Source organism: Eumetopias jubatus, unplaced genomic scaffold, assembly GCF_037043125.1.
Source record: "Eumetopias jubatus isolate StellerSeaLion01/CBP00866 unplaced genomic scaffold, mEumJub1_p1.0 scaffold_8, whole genome shotgun sequence".
NCBI classification, from domain to species: Eukaryota; Metazoa; Chordata; class Mammalia; order Carnivora; family Otariidae; genus Eumetopias; species Eumetopias jubatus.
The window spans coordinates 124,173,569-124,197,280 of NW_028274814.1; the positions used below are offsets into that span (position 1 = coordinate 124,173,569).

At 40.4% G+C, this 23,712-nt stretch overlaps 1 protein-coding gene across 2 annotated transcripts in view; it reads left to right on the forward strand.

Annotated features, from left to right (window-relative positions):
- The first annotated feature begins 7,432 nt into the window (after positions 1–7,432).
- STAB2 (stabilin 2) overlaps positions 7,433–23,712 on the forward strand; it is a 144,753-nt gene continuing 128,473 nt past the window's right edge. For both annotated transcript variants that reach the window (XM_028121647.2, XM_088025671.1), the window contains exons 1-3: positions 7,433–7,507; positions 11,422–11,555; positions 13,561–13,676. In XM_028121647.2, coding sequence (XP_027977448.2) covers positions 7,433–7,507; positions 11,422–11,555; positions 13,561–13,676 — 325 coding nt within the window. The remainder of the gene's footprint in view (positions 7,508–11,421; positions 11,556–13,560; positions 13,677–23,712) is intronic.

Here is a 23,712-nt window from a genome sequence, read left to right on the forward strand (position 1 = left end):
ATGGGAAGCATTACAGGGAGGGAATTCCTGGGCCCCAATGTACCTGCTACCTGAAGACATGACCTTTCTACCAAAACTGTTAGCCGCTTGAGCCCCTTGTGCCCCATTAGAATGATATCCTTCCTGGAAAATTCAGTCCTTAAGGAATGGCGATGGACTAAGGGTGCTTCTCTAGGAAGATTAAAAGTTTAACGTAGAATGCTAAACACATATATGTTAGGGTACACCATATGAAGTTGCTGGTATTAGTCTTTTTTTTTTTTTTTGCCTAAAGTAGTGACTATTTCATATGGTTCAACCTGATATCTGCCTCGGTGGGCTAATGAAATCGTCTGGGCAAAATACCACCATGGCAATAAATCTTATCTTAAATATATCCCACTACCCTTTCTTCAAAATCCTAGAATGCTTCTGTTTCCTTTAAGAAAGTAATTTTGAGGGACTGGAGCAATTCGGATTACTTGCAGGAGAAAACAATTTACTTATATTCCTTTTGGATGTACCCAGCATTCAAGCCAACCACCAAAATGTTCAAGGCTTAAAGAAGTTTAGAAGGGGGAGAAATTCCCTTGGGCTGAGAAATGTGAAAAGAAATATTTCCAGTCTTGTAAAAGTAGAGGAGAAGAAGCATCACATCATCCCATTCCGTTACTTTATCATACGGAAGCAGTTTCTTAGCTCAAGGCCAGGGTCAGTGGTTTGGGGCGGAACTAGAGCCAGACCCTTGTCTGCTTTAAACCAACTCTCTTTTCTGAACTAATACTCATCATATACGGAAAGAGTCTGAGAATTTGTGGTTGAAAATCACTTTGTTCATAAAAAATAGAAAAATATTTAACATACTTGCAAGAATTTGATTTCTCAGATATCACAATAATAATCTAATAATAATAATAATCCAACAGAATAAGATGTGGAACACAAACCAAGGGGATTTCAGATGATTCACTTAGAGGAAGGAGCTATGGCAGGGCAGAGTGGCACAAAGAGCAGAGTAAACTGATTTTCTAAGTGGCTCAGAGGATTTAAAGAAAAAAAGGAGGTATATGCTTTAATAAAAATTCTTTTGAGGATGGTGGTATTTTAGTTGAATTATCCAAACTGCTTATCTATATAGCTGAGAAACTTTCACTTCCATAAGTCACTCTGTCAATCATTAGTATACACCAAGCATTATTCCCAGTATTTGGGATAATCAGGTAACTAGACAGAAAAAAATCCCTATCCTTAATGAGCATATATTCTAGTTGGAGAGACAGAGAACTAACCATAAGTATAGCAAACAAGCAAATTATAGGGTGACTTGGAAAGTGATACATGCCAAGGAAAAAGAAAAGGATCAAGATAAGAAGTGAGGGTACCAGGCTGGGAAGGATGCACATTGCAGTTTGCAACAGAGTAATCTGCACAGGTCTTAATGGAGAGAGTGGGTTTGAACAAGGGCTTGAAGGAAATGAAAGAGTTAGCTAAGGGTCTCTTTAGGGAAGATCACTCTAGGCTTAGACAAGCCACTAAGATAGAGGCATGACTGGCAGGTGTGTGCTTCACCACGTACTCCGTAGTGCTGGTGTGGTATCTGACCCTAGAGCATGGCTAAGATCTTTTATATGAAATAAGGAGCCTTGATCCATCCAGTTTAGCCATACGGTATTATGCCATGCATGACAAGACCAGTGGACCATGCAATAGACCACAGGGACTTGGTGACCCAACCCTCAGTTCTGGTCCAAATATGCCTGTGGTTAATTTCAACCATATTCTTTTCTCTTCAAGACTTCTGCGACCACAGCTTTCTTTCAGTGTAACAACAAATAGCACCCGATTCAGTTCAGCATTTTAATGACTGACTTAGGTGAACCACAGATAATCCACTCATGAGCTTAGGCATCGGGTATCAGAATGGCGGTCTACCCTAACAGGCAGATAGAGTGAGATTACTTGGCATCTATTACTAGTTGATACTAACTGATTGACCCTGACTAAATCACTCAACCCCCTCATGCCCCCATTTTCACATCTATGAAATCAAAATACTACTCTTTGCCAAGTCTATTTCTCAAAGTTGAAATAAGGTTTAAGTGAGGTAATACGTGCCAAAGTATGACAGAAGCAATAATGCACAGTGCAACGTGGCTTATCCACCTCTATGGCCCCAGCCCAGCATAATGTCTGACGTTCCATAAATGTTTGTTGAATAAATGAATAAGTAAGTGAAACTTACAGTGTGATAACAATCAAGAAAAAAATCATTCTGTTAGATATGGCTCATGTCTACACAATCAAAGTAAAGGTGGGTATTTGGGGCAGCTATCAATATAAATCAAACTAAATAAAATATTATTTAGACTTTCACCTGAAGACTTTTTAAACAAGTTATTTCAAAACATGATAAAAAAAATTATAGACTACTCTTAGTTTAACTGAAGTCCTTTGATCCATAAAAACACAAGATATTCTTCCCCAAGGCAGGGAAGGGAGAAGGACAAAGAAAATAAGAATTCATTATTGCTCAGCAGATCAGTACAAGAAAGAAATCTTTTTAAATGAAGACAAATGTGAGTTCCTAATTTATATATTTGGAATATAAATAGCTATTGAATTGTTTCAATGTTACAATAAGATGTAAAGGAGAGAAGGAAGTATTTTGTACTTTGGCCAAGATGTTTTAGATGCCAAAAATTCTGCCCAATGAGTACATAGACACACCCACACAAAAATGTCCGGGTGAATGTAACCTCAAACTATTTGTTTAATAAAACTAGATTCCATTGAAAATGCTTACTCCAGGGCGCCTGGGTGGCTCAGTCGTTAAGCATCTGCCTTCCGCTCAGGTCATGATCCCAGGGTCCTGGGATCGAGTCCCACATCGGGCTCCCTGCTCGGCGGGAAGCCTGCTTCTGCCTCTCCCACTCTCCCTGCTTGTGTTCCTGCTCTCACTGTCTCTCTCTCTCTCTCTGTCAAATAAATAAATAAAAATCTTTAAAAAAAAAAAAAGAAAATGCTTACTCCACATGAAAGCCACATGCTCAAGCAGAGAAATCCATCTCTCCTACCGAGACATTACCTTTAATGGTAAAATTGAGATTTAATACCATGCACTGAGATTTTGAAAGCCTGTTTTGTTAGTCCTGTTTGCTTCACGTTGGCCAGTATCTAAATTTATCAAGGACCACATCAGACAGAGAGGACTCAGTCAGGATAGGAGGCATCTCCAAAGAGTTTCGACTGATTTCTCCTACTGGAAGTTTTCAGGGACATATGATTATTTTCCCTTTTCTAAATTTTTACTTCCCACAATGAAAATTCAGAGAGGGGAAAAGTTCTAGGAACTGTTTGATTTGTGAAACTAGGTGAAGCAATGGTTTCAATTTTCTAGATTGATGCTCAAGAAAGATCAAAACCCAGCTTCTATCCTGTGATCGTTTTCTTCTTCGGTCTGGCAAAAATTGCTGAGAGAATGAAACCTGAATTCTAACCAGAAAATCAACCTTAAATCCCCCATTTCTGCCCTTTTTTTCCAGCAAAGCAAAAACTACAATTGATCCCCATGTAAACGGCTAGGTTTTTCCTACTTCAGAAGCATTAACTCTCGCCCTGTTGGCCACCTCACAAGGTCCATAAGGACATTGCTCAAGATTCAAGAACCAAAGCATGTCACGTGAATGCCTCAGCATCAGCCTGTGGCTCCACACTACCTGGGTTCAAATCCCTGTTCCGCCACTTACTAGCCTTGTGACCTTACCCAAGTTACTCAACTTGTCTCTGCCTCAGTCTCCTCGTCTGCAAAATGGGGATGGTGATAAGATAATGATAATATGTATGTCATAGACTTGTGGGGAATATTAAGTAAAGTGAGTTAAATATTTAAAAAATGCCTGGCACATATAAAAGCTGTGCTTGGGTTTGTGATGAGGAGGATGGCGGTGACAATGACAATGATGGTGAAGGTGATGACCCCCTTCTTGGCACGCTACTCAAAGCAAACACGAAATGCTTTGTTACTCAAAGTGGCCAATGACTGAAATCTCAGTAGCGGGTACCATGTAGAGAAAGGAGCAGTTAAACACTAAAAACCAGAATCCTCGGGCCACAGAAGTTGCTCAACAGTGTCACCCAGGAAAGGTCTCAATTCATCTTCTGCCTTTCCCAATACGGGAAAACTGCAGATTCCAATCAGGAAGTGAATCTTCTCACTCAAGAGACAACCAGCCCCTCTCGAGTAACCATACTAAGAACAGATGACAAGAGCAAAGGAGCATGGAGGACCCAGGAAGACCAAGCAGGAAGCCATGAGAATGCAGAAGGGCATCCTTGAGTGGAGGAAAGCCACTCCCGCATCTAAAGCAAGTGACAGCAGCAGGGTAGGGGATATTGGAGAGAGTAAACTGCCTAAAGAAATGTTGCTGGTTAAAAACCCTTGTCTCAAAATGACTCTGAATGTTTAGAGACAGAGATTACAACAACCTGCCAAAAAGGGTATATGGATGGCAGGCGAAAAAGTGACATCCCACTAAGGGAGGACCCACAGGTCAGCAGAACTGGGGTGACTCAGGAAAGAGGAAATCCAGACCCAACTCGGAGCTGCACTGGGAGAAGGGTAGAGATCTGTGTAGCTGCCATCTATGACACTGGCATATTTTAATAATATAATAATAATGGTTAAGAGTGATGGAGCACCCACTATGTGTTAGGCACCATGCTGAGCGCTTTGCTTGTTAATTCCAGGGTCAGGGAGTGGTAGGGGTTTGAAATAACTTGAAGCATCTCTGTTCATAGCAATCAAATGAGCTTAACAGAAATAAAATTAATTAACAAAACTATTCAGACAATTTCTAAACAAAGCCATGTTAGTTATATGTATTTTTTATGCAACTAATTAATGAAGTATATGAACAGATCCTAGGCTATAGAGTTCCCATGGCCACTAGCAGGCTGACTTCTACTTCCCAGCAACTTAAAAATAGAATATTCAGCCTGCTAAAATCCCAGACATTGTTTCTCTAAGAGAGATCAATAAAACACTGAATCTGGATGTTTAGTTTGCAAAGACAGAAAGTATCTCTTGGGGCGCCTGGGTGGCTCAGTCGTTGGGCGTCTGCCTTCGGCTCAGGTCATGATCCCCGGGTCCTAGGATTGAGCCCCACATGGGGCTCCCTGCTTGGCGGGAAGCCTGCTTCTCCCTCCTCCACTCTCTCTGCTTGTGTTCCCTCCCTCGCTGTCTCTCTCTCTGTCAAATAAATAAAAATAAAATCTTTAAGAAAAAAAAAGAAAGTATCTCTAGGTCTAAAAAAAAAAAAAAACCTGGAAAATACTGCTTTAAGCAATGTTGAACTGTTTCCGTTTGGTTTTGTTACATTATGCTTTACTGCAGGACTTCTCAGAAACGTCCAATGTGCTAATGAGCACGGTTAATACATAAGAAAGGGACATCGAGGGCAGGGTTTTCCAAATTATTTGATGAGAGATTCCTCCCCTAATCCTCCTGCAGCATCTCCCAGAACTATTTTAGGAAATGCTAGTATTTCCTCAGGGATCTAGCCCATTCTAAGCCCCAGATATTTATTCATGTCCCTCAGGGAGAAAAGAATCAGAAAGAAGTCTCCAACCTCTTGCCCTGGTGTAAGGGAAAGTGAAGGTAACACACCCTCTGTGACAGATAAACCTCAAGATCTCTTTGGCTTCACTCAATAATTGTTCATTTTTCCTCACACAACAGTCCCATGCAAGCAGCATCACCCAGGAAGTTTTAAAACTATTTGTTCTGTGCCCCACACCCAGAAGTTCTGATTTGATTGTTCTGGACAAGAGTCTGACATTGGGGAATTTCTTCTAAACTCCTCCAAGATTCTAAACCAGGATTGAAACACACTGAACCAAGGGATTATAAGAACTTCCTCATTTGGCATCTTCCATTCAGACCTCTGGGTTAGCCTCTGAAGAGCCTGTCTGTATTAGAAGTTTCTTAGATTATTGACCCATATGATATAATGCTATTTCCAAAATTCAAAGAGAAAAAGACCAAAGGGAGAGAATTATTTAACCAAAACTAGTATCTATAACGCATGAGTATCTCAGTTAAGTCAGTGTCATGAGACACACCCTCATATCCTATCTTGTTGATAAGCCCAGACTTTATTCTTTCTGGTTCTGAGTCTGATACTTTTCCATCATGTCCATGAAACTGGAGCACCTCCTCCTACTTATTGATGCATTAAATATTCATTGTTTTGGGTAGTAGAGGGTAGTGGTTAACAGTACTGGTTCTGGGGCCACACGGTTTGAAAACTGGATGCCCACTTACTAACTGTGTGACCTTAGAAAAGTTTCCAAACCTCTCTGCCTCCATTTCCTTATCTATAAAGTGGGGGAAATAATCCTAACTATTTCACCAAGAGCTGTGAGGATTAAAAGGGGTAATCCATGGAGAAGTCTAGCATAGTGACTAGCATATAGTAAGTTTTCAACAGATGGTGACTGTTACTATTTGTTTTTATTGTTTTCAAATGCACGTCTCTGCCCTAGGCTCTCAGATGTACAGAGAAGATGAAGGCTTGCCCCTGTCCTCAAGGAATTCACAACTGGGCATGGGATATTGACACAGACAGATGGATTGTGACAGATATGACTGGGCTTTTGTAGTATTAGGTGCAAAATGCTGGGAGAGTTTCCAAGGTGGTATTCGAGGGGCAGGACAGGAAGGCTTCCTATAAGAGGTGGCATTTGATCTGGGCCTTGAAGGGGAAGATGAGACCTACAGGTTCAGTCATTTGTTAGGACATGACATGGAAGAGGGGAAAGGATGAGTTGAAACCCCAACTGTCGGAGACTGCAAAGAGACATTTTTTTGCAATAGTTTGCCAGCCATCCCAAGTGAGGCTACCACCCTCTCCCAAGTCAAGGCCCTGAGTTTCTGCAACATTCTCCCTGTGGGATCATTGCCCACTTATGGGCACTCCCATAAATACTGCCTGGCAGCAAGCTTGGGACTTAGAATTCAGAGACAGAGGCCTGCAGTTTTCCATGGTGTGGTCGTCTACATGTTGGCGGGGCTGTGGGTCCAGGATGAGGCAGGACCAGAAGTGGGATGGGCCGAGCAGTAGGAGGCAGGAGTTTGTTCTTGGGAGTTTCATAAGGCACAAAAATTCCAGAGTGTGTCTCCGCCTCAGCCCCTTCAGGATATCCTGTTATTCAACCAAGACATATATAGAGTTGAGAGTGGCCAGCTTCACCAGGACCCCTGGATTTGCCACTTTTCCTGTCTCGAGGCAGTTCTCACATATCATCTGCTTCAGTTCAGGAACAAGAGGGGAAAGGGTTTAAAGGCAAATACTGAAATGAATGAGAATTCACTAGGAGTTCATCAGACTACAATAGGATAGCCGAATAGTTCTGACAGGTGCCTGGCATAAGAAGGAGCAAATAGTTTCTCACCATGCTACAAAATCTCATACTTCTTCTTGGATTGGTTATACACAATTCCTGCTCCCCACCTGAAACTACAGACCAGGTAAGATGACACTTGCAAGTTTGTTATTTTTCAGGTTTATGGTGTGTCCAATTTTTTTGCTTCCCTCTGTTGTCATGGGTACTGGACTTCATACAATAAAGAGAAAGCCAGTGCAGAATCGGATCCTAATGGTGGCGTGCCATCTTTCTGAAGGTGTGCTCACCCAATTTGTTCTATTCCTGTCCTAAACCACCCTTGCTAGGAGCTCTAATTTAATGCTAACATTCCTCTTTCCACTGCTGATGTTGATATCCTTGGCGGGCGGCGGAGGGGGGGGAGGTTGTTTTGTTTTCTTTTGTTTTAATAATCTCATCACTGTGTCGTTTTGAATATAGGAAATAACAGTGGTTGAAGACAGATGAGTAGAGAGATGTTCTGGGGAATTCTGGGCGGGGTGATGTCTGCTTGAGAAACCCAGTATTCCAGAATGCCTCGGGAACTCATCCCTTCTACTTTCCACAAGTTGTAGTAAAATCACCCAGGGCAGTCATGTCAGCAGCTCCCATGAAGGACACCAGCACACCAGTGTCTCAAACAGGCTCACGTGAGCTGTCCTAATAGAGCATGTTGGGTATCAGATGTACAGCAAGGGCACCCTAAACAAGGGGTATGAGCAAGGCAGTCTGGCAGTTCTTTTAAAATGCATTTCACAAGGCATGATTTCTGCTCTATTATTCATAAAACTTAAACATGATGCTACATCTGTACCAGGCAAATTTTTATCAGTGCCAACTTGATCCCAGTTGGCAGTACTCTGATGATGCTTTTCACACAATTGCACTACTGGGTATTTACCCCAAAGATACAAATGTAGTGATCTGAAGGGGCACATGCACCCCAATGTTTATAGCAGCAATGTCCACAAATAGCCAAACTATAGAAGGAGCCTAGATGTCCATCAACAGATGAATGGATAAAGAAGATGTGGTATATATATATATATATACACACAATGGAAATTAGGCAGCCATCAAAAAAATGAAATCTTGCCATTTGCAACAATGTGGATGGAACTAGAGGGTATTGTGTTAAGCGAAATAAGTCAATCAGAGAAAGACAAGTATCATATGATCTCACTGATATAAGGAATTTGAGAAACAAGACAGAGGATCGTAGGGGAAGGGAGGAAAAAATGAAACAAGATGAAACCAGAGAGGGAGACAAACCATAAGAGACTCTTAATCTCAGGAAACAAACTGAGGGTTGCTGGAGTGGAGGGGGGTGGGAGGGATGGGGTGGCTGGGTGATGGACACTGACGGTATGTGCTATGGCGAGTGCTGTAAATTGTGTAAGACTGATGAATCACCGACCTGTACCCCTGAAACAATAAATTATATGTTAATGAAAAAATTTTAAAAAAAGAAAGAAAACGCTAGAAGATAGATCATGGTTTAGTGCTCCAGCTTAAGGGTTTGGGAGCAGCGAGTTGGAACTGTGGCTCTCGTTTGTTTATTTAACAAATATTTCTGAGGACCAGTCACTGTGCTCCACAGCCTACTAGCTGTTCAAGCTTGAGCAAGTTAGCTAGTCTCTCAAAACTTCAGTTTCTCCCCCAACAGTGCTCCACAAACAGCTGAAATGATCATTCTCATCATCACCACCACCATTAGCATCAACAAAGGCTTGCTTTAGTGTGGAAATCAGGCCTTGACTGGTGTTTAAAGCTGAGTTTGCTTTTCAGAGGAAACTGTATGAGAGATAAAATGAGCCATTCCATTTGAAAAGGATAACTTGAAAGTCAAGAGATTTCTTGAAAAGAGAGGATTAAATCTGACCTTTTAAGAAAGAAAAGAAAAAGTAATGTCCTTCCATACACCTATCTAAATGGGAAAACCTAATATAAAGAAATTCCTGCTTTAAAAATTCAGGAGGTTCCATGACCATTAAAGGCGGTTGATTCAAACTCTAGCTAAGGGTGGCTTTTATTGTTATTCCATAAAGAACATTCCAGGGCTATTTTGGTTCATAACAATCACCAAATGAAAGCTGCCCATGCAAACAGATTTCGTTTTTCTATATGCCACCGTACATCGTGTAGGAAAGAGGAATACTGAATCAGGGAATCAGAAGACCACGAACTTACAGTGTGACCTTGGCAAGTCACTGAACCTCCACTCCTCTTGGTTTTCTCCTCCCTAGAATAGGCGTGATGAAACCTGCCCTACTTATCTTCAACATGGTCAAGATCAAATAAGATGATGCCCTTGGAAGTATGTAAAACCATAAATTTCTCTGTAAAAATAAATTTCTTCTTATGCAGCCTTTATCCATTTCAGAAAACTTAGAAGTAGTTATGATGTTCCCACCATCCCTACCTAATGCTGGGCCTGTACTGTTTAGGGATAGGAGTAAGTAAGAAGGAAGAGACATGGCACCCTCCCACAAGGGGTTTTTAAATGGAAAAGCAAAGACAACGAAATGTGTTCCACTGGCCAACCATATGAAGAGTAGAAGTTGAGAAAAGGAAGAGTTTGGTATGGTTTTGTGGAGTTGTTACACAGAGCCTTGGAGGATGAAGTTTGGGTAGCCAAGAGGAGAGGGGAGCACATTCCTCTCAGGAGAGGCAATAAGCAAAACATGGAGCGGGGAATGGAGAAACATCACAGGAACTAGCATTTACTGCCTACGACATTCCAGATCCTGGGCCAGGCAATCTGCATGTGTCATATCATTTAAAGGTCTCAATAACCTGGAGAGTGGTTATTATTATCTCCCCATTGCAGAGGATGACAAAGGGTAAGGAATTCATTCAAGACTGTACACTTGGGGTGCCTGGGTGGCTCAGTCAGTTAAGCGTTTGCCTTCGGCTCGGGTCATGATCTCAGGGTCCTGGGATCGAGCCCTGCATCGGGCTCCCTGCTTGATGGGGAGTCTGCTTCTCTCTCTCCCTCTGCCTCTGCCCCCCAACTCATGCTCATTCTCTCTCTCAAATAAATAAATAATCTTTAAAAAAAAGATTTATAATAAAAAATTTTTAAAATTAAAAAAATTAAAAGACTGTACACTTAGCAAGATAAAGAGCTTGATTCTAAGCTTAAGTCTTTTGATTCCCAAATTCGGTCTCTCTTCATTGTATGAAGCTGCTTCTTCTTAAGCTTGATGGGAAAATGAGGGAGATTTGAGAGAGGGGACCAAATCCATTTGAGAGGATCAGCATCAACACCATGGACAATGAGGGATCCTGAAGACAGGACCAAAATGTGTCTGCATCCTTCATTCTAGCAGCTAATTCTCTACTGCCTAATGTTGCTAAGCAACTGTTTCTAGTGTGTCTGTTGTATTTCCTACAACTCATTCATTCAATCAACAAATATTTACTAAGCACTACTATGTTCCAGACACTGTTCTAGGTACTTAGGGTATAGTCAAGGACAAAACAGAAAAAGATCACTGCCTCTTGGAGCCCACAGTCTAGCTGAATTATAATCAAAAGATTGCAAACATCTTCAGAGTAGGAATGACATGCTTCATAGCATTTAGCACCCAAACTAGACTATTTCTGTAGAATCAATGCTGAAAGAATATTCTTGAGACCTGTTGATCTACAACCAATTGACCCTAAATAATCACTTTAAAATTTTCCCATTTGGAAAGTGTACTCTATGACATATTTCAGGTTTCTCATTTGGGTACATGTGTGTAATGATGTTACCTTGCTTTACTGAATTCCAGACTTTAGATCAAGGATGGCAAACAGGTGGTACAAGCAGCCTCCTTCCTACCCACAGCAATGGCAGACATTGCTTGTTGATCCCAACACTCTTTCTAAATAAGGTGGAAAGCAACTAGCCAGTCATTACCAATCAACCTTGTTGTCATCCCTGTCATTCCATTGACTTGAAGCCAATAGGGAAGAATGACCAACCAAGGCTCGACTAATGGGACTTGATTTTTTTTTTTTATGTTTTTGCAGGCAAAAAGATGTGATAAGAAATCTCTGCTTACAATTAGGACTGAGTGCCAATCCTGTTCACTCAACTTGGGAATTAATTGCCCAGATGGTTACACCAAGGTTACCAATGGCTCCATGGGGGTTCGAGATTGCAGGTACTCAAGAGAAAATCTCGTCTTGAAATTTAAGGGATTGTGAATCCAAATTGAAACTTCCCATCTCAAAATCTACAAAGCATTTCCATGATTTTCCCTTATTTTAAGATTATATTCAGTCCAAACTTAGGTAACTTACAATTTACAGCCCTGAATCTAAAAAATTGACTGATTATTGATTATTGATTCACATTTTAATACAGAATTGACTATATTGCATTGCAAATAAACATTTTCCCTACATCTTGTCCTTCTTTATTTTGAAAATCTGGGTTTTGTTTCATTTGGAGAGGGTTCTAGTCAGAACATGGACTAAAAAGCCATGGGTCTGACGGTCATCTTACTAGCTAGCTGTGGATCCTGATACTAATTAGAACCTGAAGTGGAAGACAAAGGAATTACAGCTTCATGCATTTTATGTGAGCATTGCATTCCTGAAATCCTCTTATGATTCAAAATCCTCATAATTCAAGGCTAAGCCTCAAAAAGGATGATGAGCAGTTTTGCTCACCAGCTAATGGAAGCAGCCATACAACTCAAATGTAAACACAATGTTTTATTCACTCAGTCTACTAATTTAGACATTAGACAGCTCTCAATGAGTTCATTCTTGATTCAGGGATGAAGGATCAGTACTATTTCTTATTTTGTATTAAATAAAAACTAAACACTGTTATATCACACTACTTTAAATTCATGTTTGCTTAATGTGACCATGATATATTCTAAAACCAAAATCATCAGTTTTATAAAAGGTTCCAAATACAAACTGGCCTAGAATTAGCAAGCATATGTGACAGTTGACCATTCAGTTACCAAAGCGGGCACACATCTGTGACCAGAAACTCTTAAAAAGTATATAGAAAGATGTAGGGTTCAAGGTTAAAATTATGTGGTGACTTTACTGAGGACTTTTTTGTCCTGGCTACTATTTTTCATGGCAAGGTGGATACTTGGTTACATACTCCCCACCTTACCATCCCCCTTCCAACACACACACACACACACACACACACACACACACACACATCCAGGATAAGATTATTGCACTCATGCTCTCTGTTTTAGAATTGAAGACTTGGATTTGCCATTCATTTATGCTGAAATAAATCCAAGATTGCCTCTTGAGGGGATGTTTTGTTCTGCCCTTGGCTCTCCCTTTTCCCATCTTTGTGAAGAAATGCCCCTGCCAGTATTCTCAAGCTTTCAGAGGAACTGTCAATTCTGTCTCCAACTTGACTGGCCATAAAGCCAGTAGCTCAGGGACTGGATTAGAAGTACAACCTTGAACTCACAGTTGCATCACACTATTCTTAACAGCCCCGTTGAAAGAAATGATATTCATGGAGGATTGTTTCTAGATACACTAAAGTCAAATCCTAGAATAAGTCACCCATGCGGAGATACCCCGAAAATAGGCAATGGTATTTCGCCGCTACAGAATTGCTATTCCAGGTCTGCACCTCAGATGGTATAAAAACCGTTCTAAGAAATTCATCATTACATCTCCCTTGAGTGTAAGGTGGCAAATATTGCCCATTATATTACACCGCCTCTCACAGAAATGTCTACATCTACAGTATCTGCAAAAAAAAAAAAGTGCTAATCCTAAGCAGTTGTTTCGTTTTAAAATCCAGAGATCCTGTGCATCACAGAACTCATGATCTTTTCCTTCTCGTATTGGCTGTGACAAGTGTGAGGTACACCTCTAGCATGTGCCTAGAACCTAACACTCTTTCCTATCTACTAACCTCACTTCTGACATGACTGTAGATATTCTACCTTCATTTGCATTGTGTTCTGATTTTTTCATCCATTTCATACAATTGAAGGTAAATCATTATTAAGTTTTGCTCTCCCTAGACAAAAATGTATTCAATCTCTGTTTTTTTAAATATAGGCAAGTGTAAAGAAAGACCTAAATAAAAACCTGGGCTAATCCCACTGCCCAGAGTTAACTGCATTGCTCTGATCATGGGTTTATGTCTTCTACTTCCCCTCCAAGGTACATATTTGAGATCAGAAGGTACTCGCTGTCTCTCCCTGGATGCCGCCATATCTGTAGGAAGGACTATGTCCAACCTCAGTGCTGCCCAGGCCACTGGGGCCCAGACTGCATGGGTAAGTGGCACAGAGCTTTTCTTGGATTTTGATACTTGCTTCTCAATGTCCCATTTCACAGAAAATCGAAAGGAAGGAAGTCTGATAAAAGGAGAGTGTCAGCACCTTTTTCTAGAAAGTTCCATTTCAGTCTATCTGTAGAAAAATCTTTCTTGCTCTGTCAGCTTTTATAAACAAATCTGCTTTCCTCCAGTTAGAGGTCTCTTTTTAAGAGAATTCCCTTACAAGTCAGAAAAAGGGACAATTGAAAGGATATCCATTTTTATAAAAAAGATAAGGGACCATAGAGAAGATGGAAGAATGCTGGGGCTACTATAACCCTGAGAACAATTTTCTTTAAGAAGGAATTTTATTATAGCATCTCAAAGACCATAGTTATTGTTTAGCAGCACAAATAATCATTGAAACTACTAAAACTCTAGTCTTTAGGATGGAATATCAAACTCTATGATGACCAGTTTCACTGTAAGAAAAACTAGCAGCCAAATCTGAGTTGATGGTGCAGTTAGACTTCTTTGGTCAAGCATAGCATTTGTCAGCTAAAATTGAACTTCTGTCATGATTAAAGATGTTAACACTCGAATAGTGGCTGAGTCCTTGCTATGATATGCAAATTTTGTGAGATCACTTTTTTCCCTTGGAGAGTAAATGTCAGGCATTTTAATTCGCACATTGACGATTTGTTTCCCATTTTCTAGATGTAATGAAACATCTCCTAAAGAATCCACTTAAATGGAGGGGTGCTTGGGTGGTTCAGTAGACTGAGCATCTGACTCTTAATTTCAGCTCTGGTCATGATCTCAGAGTGGTGAGATCGAACCCCGTGTCAGGTTCCTCGCTCAGCAGGAAGTCTACTTAAGATTCTCTCTCCCCCTGCCCCCTCTTTCTCTCTCAAATAAATAATAAATAAATAAATAAAAATTTTAAAAAACAGAATCCACTTAAGGAGAGAGATTAGTTCTCTTTTGCTTTTTTTTTTAAATTAAAATAATCCAAGCAAAGTGCACACAGCATGTAAAGTTTAGAAAGACTTTTTGTCTTCTTTTGGTCACACATAGGAAATCCTAAATGGTTTAGCTTATTTCCCTGCCTTTTTTTTTCATATGCCTTCTATACAGTTGAGCCCTTCTTGTACATATGATGTTGAAACCTACTGTTGTGTTTTTTTTTAACTAATGATTTTTTTTTAACTAATGATTAAAAGAATAATAGCTTCCATTTATTCAACATGGCTGACATGTGGTACCAGAGAGATACTTGGCCTATATTATCTGATTCAATTCTTAAAACAAATCTTTGAACTAGACATTTTTATCTCCATTTTGCCTATGAGGGATCAGAGATTTGAAGATGATCTCTTACCAATTTCTTTTGGCCTGATAAATGATAGAGCAAGTTCAAGTTCAGGGCTGCCTGTCACCAAAGTCTTCTGTCTTTCTACTCTGTCCCATTGCCAGAGCAGCTTATAAAGAAAGAAAGAAAGATGGGGCGCCTGGGTGGCTCAGTCGGTTGTGCATCTGACTCTTAATTTCATCTCAGGTCATGATCTCAGGGTCATGAGATCGAGCCCCTTGAGGGGCTTTGCACTCAGGGCAGAGTCTGCTTGAGTTTCTCTCCCTCTGCCCCTCCCCCTGCTTGCATGCACTCTCTCTCTCTCTCTAAAATGGATAAATAAAATCTCAAGAAAGAAAGAAAGAAGGAAGGAAAGAAAGAAAGAGAGAGAGAGAAAGAAATGGGAGATCCTCCAAATGTGTTTCTAACTTCTCTTTTGATTGGCAAGTCCCTTTACCCTTCCAGTCAATGCCTGAGTTATGCTCCTTGTGCTGGAAAGATCAAGGTTTGGGGTTCAGGAAATCCTGGCTTTCTCTCTATTAACCTCTCTGTTTTCAGTTTCACCCCAGCATGTGGACACTGTGTGATTCTGAGTTTGTTACAATGGAATCAAGTGATTAACCCACCCTTCTAGATTTCAAGAACTTTTTAAGCACCAAATGTGGTCAGGATTACATCAAGTTCTTATAGACATGCTGATATAATACAAAAACTTTTAGATTTGCTTTTCTCTTTCTAACCCATGAAAACTAATCTGATGCTGTTATTGATTAGACCCCTGTAGAGAAGAAAAAGGTTTGTCCAAAATACAGCAACAAAAGTCAGTGCGTGCAACATCAGGAATGACAGACCACAGCTCAGAGAGCAAAAGGACACTAGTCCTGCTCCCACATTTGCCTTGACTCTAGTCCCATCATTGGGCAATTTACTTCCTGCCATGCCTCAGCTTCCTTAGCTGTCAGATGGGGGTCCAAAGTCCAACTTTACAAAACTGTAGTGGAGATTTTAAAACATTCATGTAGATAAAAAGTACTTGACAGAGAGACACTGAAAAAACACTTTAATGATGTTTTAGGAGTAAATGAATGAGTGAACAACAGTCAAAACAGACCTCTGACGGTTAAAGCCAAATAAAGTGACGTTCTCTTTTGAGCCCTTCTTAAACATGGGTAACTCCTAAAACATGAACAGACAGACAGGATTCAAAATCTTCAGTGGGCTTCATGCCATTGCAATATGCTATGCACAAATGGGGCGAGGCTCCTGTCTGCGATCCAATGTGCATGGTTCTTTGAAGGCTCACACATTCCCTTCTGCTAGGTTTTAAGGCCAGAGAAGCAAAGTTTGTGAAAAGCAGGGGCTTGGACGGTCTTTCTACTGTCCTCTCGTTGTAGCAAAAGGATGCGTCCCTTTATCTTCATCTTCCAAACATACCAAATGTCTCCAAAGGCTTCCTTCCTTTAGCTCAGGAAAGAGATAAATGTTCTACTTAGCCGTATATTTCACCTCTCGCATTTTGTGGTGATGACAAGTGAGATCTTGCCTATCACTTTACATTTCCGCAAGGATAAGGCCATTTTGGAGCTGCTGACGTGTGTCCATATATCTTTCTGATGAACCACAAGCTTTGGAATGGCCTTCTTTCCAAGGCCAGCGCAGCATCCGATTCCTTTTCAGTGCGTCAACAAATACATTCATACTGAATACCTTTGGGTTACTTTTTAAGTTATTTTAAAAATGCCTCATTCCAATTAGAAAATAGCTCTGATCAATTCAAAAAAAAAAAAACCCCAGAAAACACGAAAAAAGCACAATGAGAAAAAAATTGCTCATCATCTTTTAAAATTAAGAATAAAGCATGGATCCTCACATGGAAAAAAAAAAAAACATGTCATCCTGACATAAGAAAGGTGTTTCTACCCAGATTTAACTCACTTCTCCCTCATTAAAAACTATACTGCTTTATCAGATCAGCACACAGCAGTCTTTACTAATTAGCACACAAACATATTTGTAACATTGAAATGATCACATTTGAAAAACCAATATCCTACTTGAGAGGAAATCAATTTTTTTTTAATTTGGGCATCCCAGTTCTCTTGATTTCACCACAAATGTTAACTGATTTTTGCAAACAACTCAAAGTAATGGGAAAAGAATGTGGGCAAAGGGGTTATAGTGAACCTGGATCACAGCCAAAACAATCTGATTATTTCAAAGGGAAATGGTCTTGATGCTTCTTTTTGAGGTTGGTGTCATCAAATTCTGCACATTTATTTTTTTTTTTGTACTGTACTATTTATGTTTCCAGATCTCTTTCTTTCCTCTTGTACGTTTCTTGCCATTCACTGCACAGGTCGCAAATAACAGACTTCTGTGAACTTGAAACTGGTCTTGTAGGCATGTTCCTTTTGGCTTTGAGTGAGAAATAAAGCTGAGTTCACCTGAGGAACCTAATTCACATCGGTTTCCCAGGGAGACAATTTCAACCAAACTCTAAGTGAAATACCAAGACAAAGTCTCTGCCCAGCACCGTGAGCCAAACTTTTCAACAATGGTGGTAGCATGAAGTAGGCACCTCTAGAGTTCCCTGGGAGATAAAGTTACAAGGAGGTCTTTGGCGTCTTGCTGCAGGGGAAGTTTATTATCTTCCTTTAAAGAAACAGAACGGTTGATGATTTGCTGACAGCTTATAACGGGTAAGCCTCCTGCGTGAGGAAAGTCACAATGCAAGAAGAGACCACCAGGGTAGCAGTAACTAAAGGGAAATGGGATAATGACCTGAAATAGCTTTATCAGCTACTTGAGCCTCACAATGCGTCAGAAATGTGCCCTGATAGCAAATTCTGTAATATCTTTCCAAGCACGGTTGCTGAGAATGTCAATTTTACCATCTTTCTTCTTAATGGGGGCCTGAGGTGATAGAAAGTGATTTGAGAAGCAGGACTAAAATTCACACTTTTGCTTTAAAAATTTTATTTAAAAACTGAACAAGTCATTTCATAGATTTCAAACTTAAACCATCCAATTTAGGACATAAAATGAGAACTCTTTGTGCCCCCACACTCCTGCTATCTTTTTCCCAAAGTTCCTTCCATGGTTGGCCGACTCCTAAAAAATCAAGCATTTATGGAGCACCGACTATATGCTGCTCATAATCGCATATCTGATAGGTCCAGTGTCTACCCCCAAGGGGCTCACAGATTAACATAAGAAAGAGACACAAAAGCAGGGGAGGAAAAAATAATCATACCTGAGAGCCCAGCAGAGGACCTGGGGATTTTGAGGAGTTTTGCAGCTTGCCCAAAGGCAGCCAGACTAGGAGACAAGCCTGTCTTGCTGCATAGTCCTGGCTCTAACCCGCTACTCTCCCCTGCTTCCCCAAATAACTATTGGTTTTGCCAAGTCAACTGCTGGCAAGGCGACCTGCCCCTCTCTAACCTACTTCTAGAAAACTTGCTTCCACCAGCAGCCAGGTGCCCATCACTGCCTGGAATCGATTCCATGACACCTGAGCTCCCCCTGGTTCTACCCTTTAGCTGAGAGGCCATGGGGTTTTACAGTAAGATGGCACCAGACTCTGAAGTCCCATTGGCCTCCTGACCCAGCATTTACCACGCTCTGGTTCTGGGACCCACTCTGTAGGGCTATCAGATTTAGCAAATAGAGGACACCCAGTTAAATTAATTGCAAATAAACAACAAATACGCATACAGTATTTAGGGCATACTTGTTCTAAAAAAGTATTCATTGTTTTATCTGCAATTCAAATTTAACTGGCATTCTATATTCTATCTGGTAAACCTGTCCTTCAGCCTTGGTTTTCTCATCTACAAAATGGAAATAATGATACCAATAGGCCTTCCTCCGAAGGTTGTGCTGAGGTTTGAGTGAGCTCGTACCTACAGAGTACTTAGGATGTTCCCGAAAGCTGGCAGGTATTCAGAATATGCTAGTTACCATTTCTGTCTTTTGTGGTCCAGGGGGTGTGTCTAGGTTTGATTTTATATTCTAAGGTACTGATCGTGTATGCTCTGGCTTAGTGGTTAAGGACTCAAAATCTTGAAGTCAAGCCTGATTGCAGTGCCCATTCTAAGACTTGCCAACCACGTGATCTTGGGCAAGTTACTTACTTCTCTCGGCCTCAGTTTTCTTATCTATAACCTGGGGATGATGGCAATGATGATGATGTTAACAACAGTCATGCCTTCCTCAGTTGTTGGGAGAATAAGACCATGCATATAAAGTGCTTAGCAATAGTAAATGCTTGACAAATTCTATCCATCTGTCATAGAGCTGATAACCAAGTCACAGTGCCAGCAGCCTGGGGAAGACTTTCCTGTGCATCTCGTTATTTATGTAGCTTATGGCCCCTTAGGTCAACTATTTTTCTTCCCACAATTGTCTGCCCTTCTGTGGACCCCATGGGTTACCTGGATGACTCAAAGCAAAGGCCTGCCTTTCAAGGATATGGGGAAGATAAGCCATCAGTCTGCCTGGGCTGCTGTAACCAAATACCATAGCAACAGACATTTATTTCTCACAGTTCTGGGGGCTAGAAAGTCCAAGATCAAGATGCTACAGATTCAGTTCCTGTTGAGGCTCTTCTCCCTGGCTGACAGATGACCACCTCCTCACTGTGTCCCCATATGAGAGAGAGAGAGAGAACGCTCACTCTGGTCCCTCTTTCTCTTCTTATAAGGACCTTAATCCCATCATGGGGTCCCTACCCTCATGATCTCATCTAAACCTAATGACCTCCCCAAAGCCCCACCTCCAAATGCCATCTTGTTGGGGTTTAGGACTTTAACATGTGAATTTGGGGAGGCACAGACATTCAGTCCATTAACAGTAAGTATTCACCTTGGCCTTTGGCCCACTGGGTCACAAGCCACTCGAGAGAAGTCTGGGCCAGGACGAAGCACCTGCTAAGAGAAAGACTTCCCTCCCTTGCAGAATATGTGCTGTTGAGGCTTAGGAAGATTCCCAGAAGACAGCAAATTAATACCCAACCAGTAGATGCCTTGACCCTTAGCACAGCCACAGGCAGATACCCAGTGACCCCTGAATAAAGCAGACCGCCCATTTCAATGAGAAGTATGCATTGGAACACCTCTTCAGAAACAAGTCTAAAGCACTGAAGCTGGACTCGCCAGCCCCTTCCTGCCGTAGGCAAGAGGAACAAAGGCCCCTTTTCTGCTCAGGCTAAATCTCATTTCACTTTCTTGTGAAAATACAAAGAGAAAACATTAGCATCTTTGAAAATAATTGTAGGCATTCAACAAATCTTGAATTAATTACTTAATTAAATGAAAGGCTTGTAAAAACATTTAAACCATGTAGAATAATTTTAAGCTATCCCTACAGAGAAGCACAATTCTGAGCCTTTAAAGTCAGACAGAGCTGGGTAGACTCCTTGTCTCCCAGTCTGATGCCCATGTGACCTTGTTAATGGTCCTCTCTCTGCCTCAGTGTCCTCTTAGGTAAAATGGGGATTGTAACACTTCATAGACTAAAGAGTAATAGTTCATAGTTGTGAAGATAACACATGTAATGTCCTTGGCGTTCCACTCAAGGTTTAGACTGCTAATAATAATAATAATAAAAAGAACAGCACAAAAAGGAAACAAAAACAAGTCAAGTTGGTCTTTTTAAGGCCAACATCTGGCTCGTGAAGGTGTTCAGTAACAGTTTACCAAAGGGTGGCCCTGAAGAAATGCTTCCTGAACATTGGTGTTCTGGAACTGAATGTATTTGAACGAAAAGGCTCAGAGACTGAAGGTCAGAAGCTGAATGACTGACCATGTGCTTAAAAATAGCCCTTCCCGATTCTAGTGTCTTGCTTTGTTTTCCTTTCCGGTCAGTATAATTATAGAAAAGGACATCTTTGAGGTCTAAACAGAAGTCACGTTTCATTAATTATTGACAAGGACACTGACCACCTTTCCCAAACCTATCAGGAAGGCACATGCTCAGCTAATGGATTGTTCTCATTTATTCTTAATTTATAATTTCTGTACAGTAAAACCCACCCTTTTCAGTGTGCAGCTGTATCAGTTCTGACAAGCCTCTTTTGTGTAACCACCACCACCATTAACTTAGAGAAGAGTTATTGCATCCCCCCAAATCCCCTTTGCTCTCATTCCCCCCATCTCCTGCCCCCTGGCATTTACTGATCTGTTTCCTGTGCCTATAATTTGACCTTCATGTCATGTGTTTGGAGTGATACTGTGTGTGCCTTTTGAGTCTGGCTTCTTCCACTTAGCATAACGCTTCAAGATTTGTCTGTGTTGCTGTATGTGTCTGTAGTTCATTCTTTTCTAATGCTTCATAGTCTGCCGTGATGTGGCGGCAACCAGTCAATCCATTCACCAGCTGGAAGATGTTCGGGTTTGTTTCCAGTTTGGTGCAACTAAGAATAAAGTCATTGTGGACATTCATGCACAGATTTTTGTGTGTACCTACATTTGATTTCACCCGGGGAAAACTACCTAGCAGTTGGAATCCTGGGGGCACCTGGGTGGCTCAGTCAGTTAAGCTCTTGGTTTCAGCTCAAGTCGTGATCTCAGGGTCATGAGATTGAGCTCTGGGTCAAGCTCCGCGCTCAGCTGAGAGTCTGCTTGAGATTCTCTCCCTTTCCCTCTGCTTTTGCCTCCCCCACTTGCACTCTCTCTCTCTCTCCCCCTCTCTCGCTCTCAAATAAATAAATAAATAAAACCTTAAAAAAAAAAAGTGGGAGTCCTGTCCAATGTATGTTTAACTTTATAAGAAACCGCCAAGCTGTTTTCCGATGTATATGCATCGTTTTGTTTGGTTTTTTTTTTTTTTCATTCTTACCAACAACATGTGAGAGATCCAATTGTTTGGCATCCTTGCTAGCAGTTGATATAATCAGAATTCTAAAAAAATTTGCCATTGTGTGCGGTGGCATTCATTGCAGTCACTTTAATTTGCATTTTTTCATGTGCTTATTTGCTATTCATGTATCTTTCAAGTTATTGTTTCTGGAACATTGACAGTTCTTTAAATGGTTGACGTACAAGTCCTTTATGTGATACATGATTTGTAAATATTTCTTCACAGCCTGTGGCTTGTCTTTTCACTCTCTTACACTAACTTTTGATGAACTAATGCTTTTAATTTTGGTAAGGACAAATATATCAATTTTTCTTTGATAGATAGTGTTTTTTGTATCATATCTAGAAATCCTTGCCTCCCCTAATATCACAAAGATTTTCTTTTATCTTTTCTTCTAGAAGCTCTATAATTTTAGGTATCCACTGTGAGTTAATTTTTGTATATGATCTGAGGTATAGATCAAAGTTCATTTTTTATATATAGATACCTAATAATTCCAGCATTATTTCTTAAAAAGACTATCCTCTCCCCATTGGATTGCCTTTGGACTGTTGCAGAAAATCAATTGACCATCTATGTGTGGGTCTATTTCTGGACTCTCTATTCTGCTCCAGTGATCTGTGTGTATATCCCTTCACCATACCACCCTGTCGTGATTACTGTAGCTTCACACTAAGTCTTGAAATATGGCAACGTACATTCTCCAGCTTGGTCATTTTCAAAATTATCTTAGTTATTCTAGTTTCTCTGTTTTTCCATGTAAAATTTAGAATTAGTTTGCCAATATCTACCAAGAAGTCCTGCTAGAATTTTAACTGCAATCACATGGATCTGTAAGTCAGTTTAGAGAGAAGTAACATCTTAAAGTACTGAATCTTTTAACCCATAACCACAATATATCTCTCTGTTTATATAAGACTTCTTTTATTTTGTTTGTCAATGTTTAATCAGTTTTAGGTTACAGACTTTACACAAGTTTTATTATGCTCATACCTAAGTTTTTCATGGTTTTTGGTACTATTTTTAATGGTATATTTTCATTTCAATTACCAGTTGTTTCTTACTAGTTTGTAGAAATACAATTGATTTTTTTATATTGCTCTTGTATCCTGAGAACTAATTAAATTCATGTGTTAGGTCTAGTAACTTTTGGGGGATTCTTTTGACTTTTCTCTGTAGACAATCATGTTGTCTAAGAATGGAGACAATTTTATTGCTTGCTTTCCAATATGTATGCACTTTATGTATTTTTTCTTACTTTATTGCACTTGTCATGATGTATTATCTGTTTCGTATATCACTGGATTCGGTTGGCTACAAATTTGTTTTAGAATTTTTTTAATCTTTGCCTTAGATTTTTAAAAGAATTTTTGTATCTATGTTGATTAGAGATGCTGGTCTGCAGTTTCCTCTTCTTATAAGTATTTGTTAGGCTTGGGAATCAGAGTAAGAACGCTCTCCATATAGAAGGAGCTGGGAAGTGTTCTCTCTCCCTCAATTTCTCAGAAGAGCTTTTGTGTAATTGGTATGATTTCTTCCTTAAATATGAGGTATATGCACCAGTGCAGCCATATGGGATGGAGTTTTCTTTGTAGGAGGGATTTTAAGTTCAAATTCAATTTCTCAGATAAAAAGAGGCAGGTCTGACTCCTGAATAAGAAAGGGAACCAAGGGAGGTTAGATTGGAAAAGTCTTAGACTAACGTGTAGTTCTAAGAACATTGGGTAAAGCTGGTGGGGAGCACCCCAGCCAAAGTCACCCAACAGGGGAGTCCTCCATCTTGCAGGAATGGGCCTGCTCTGGTATCCATCCTGGTATCCCTGCCCTGCTCAGGCACCGGCTAGAA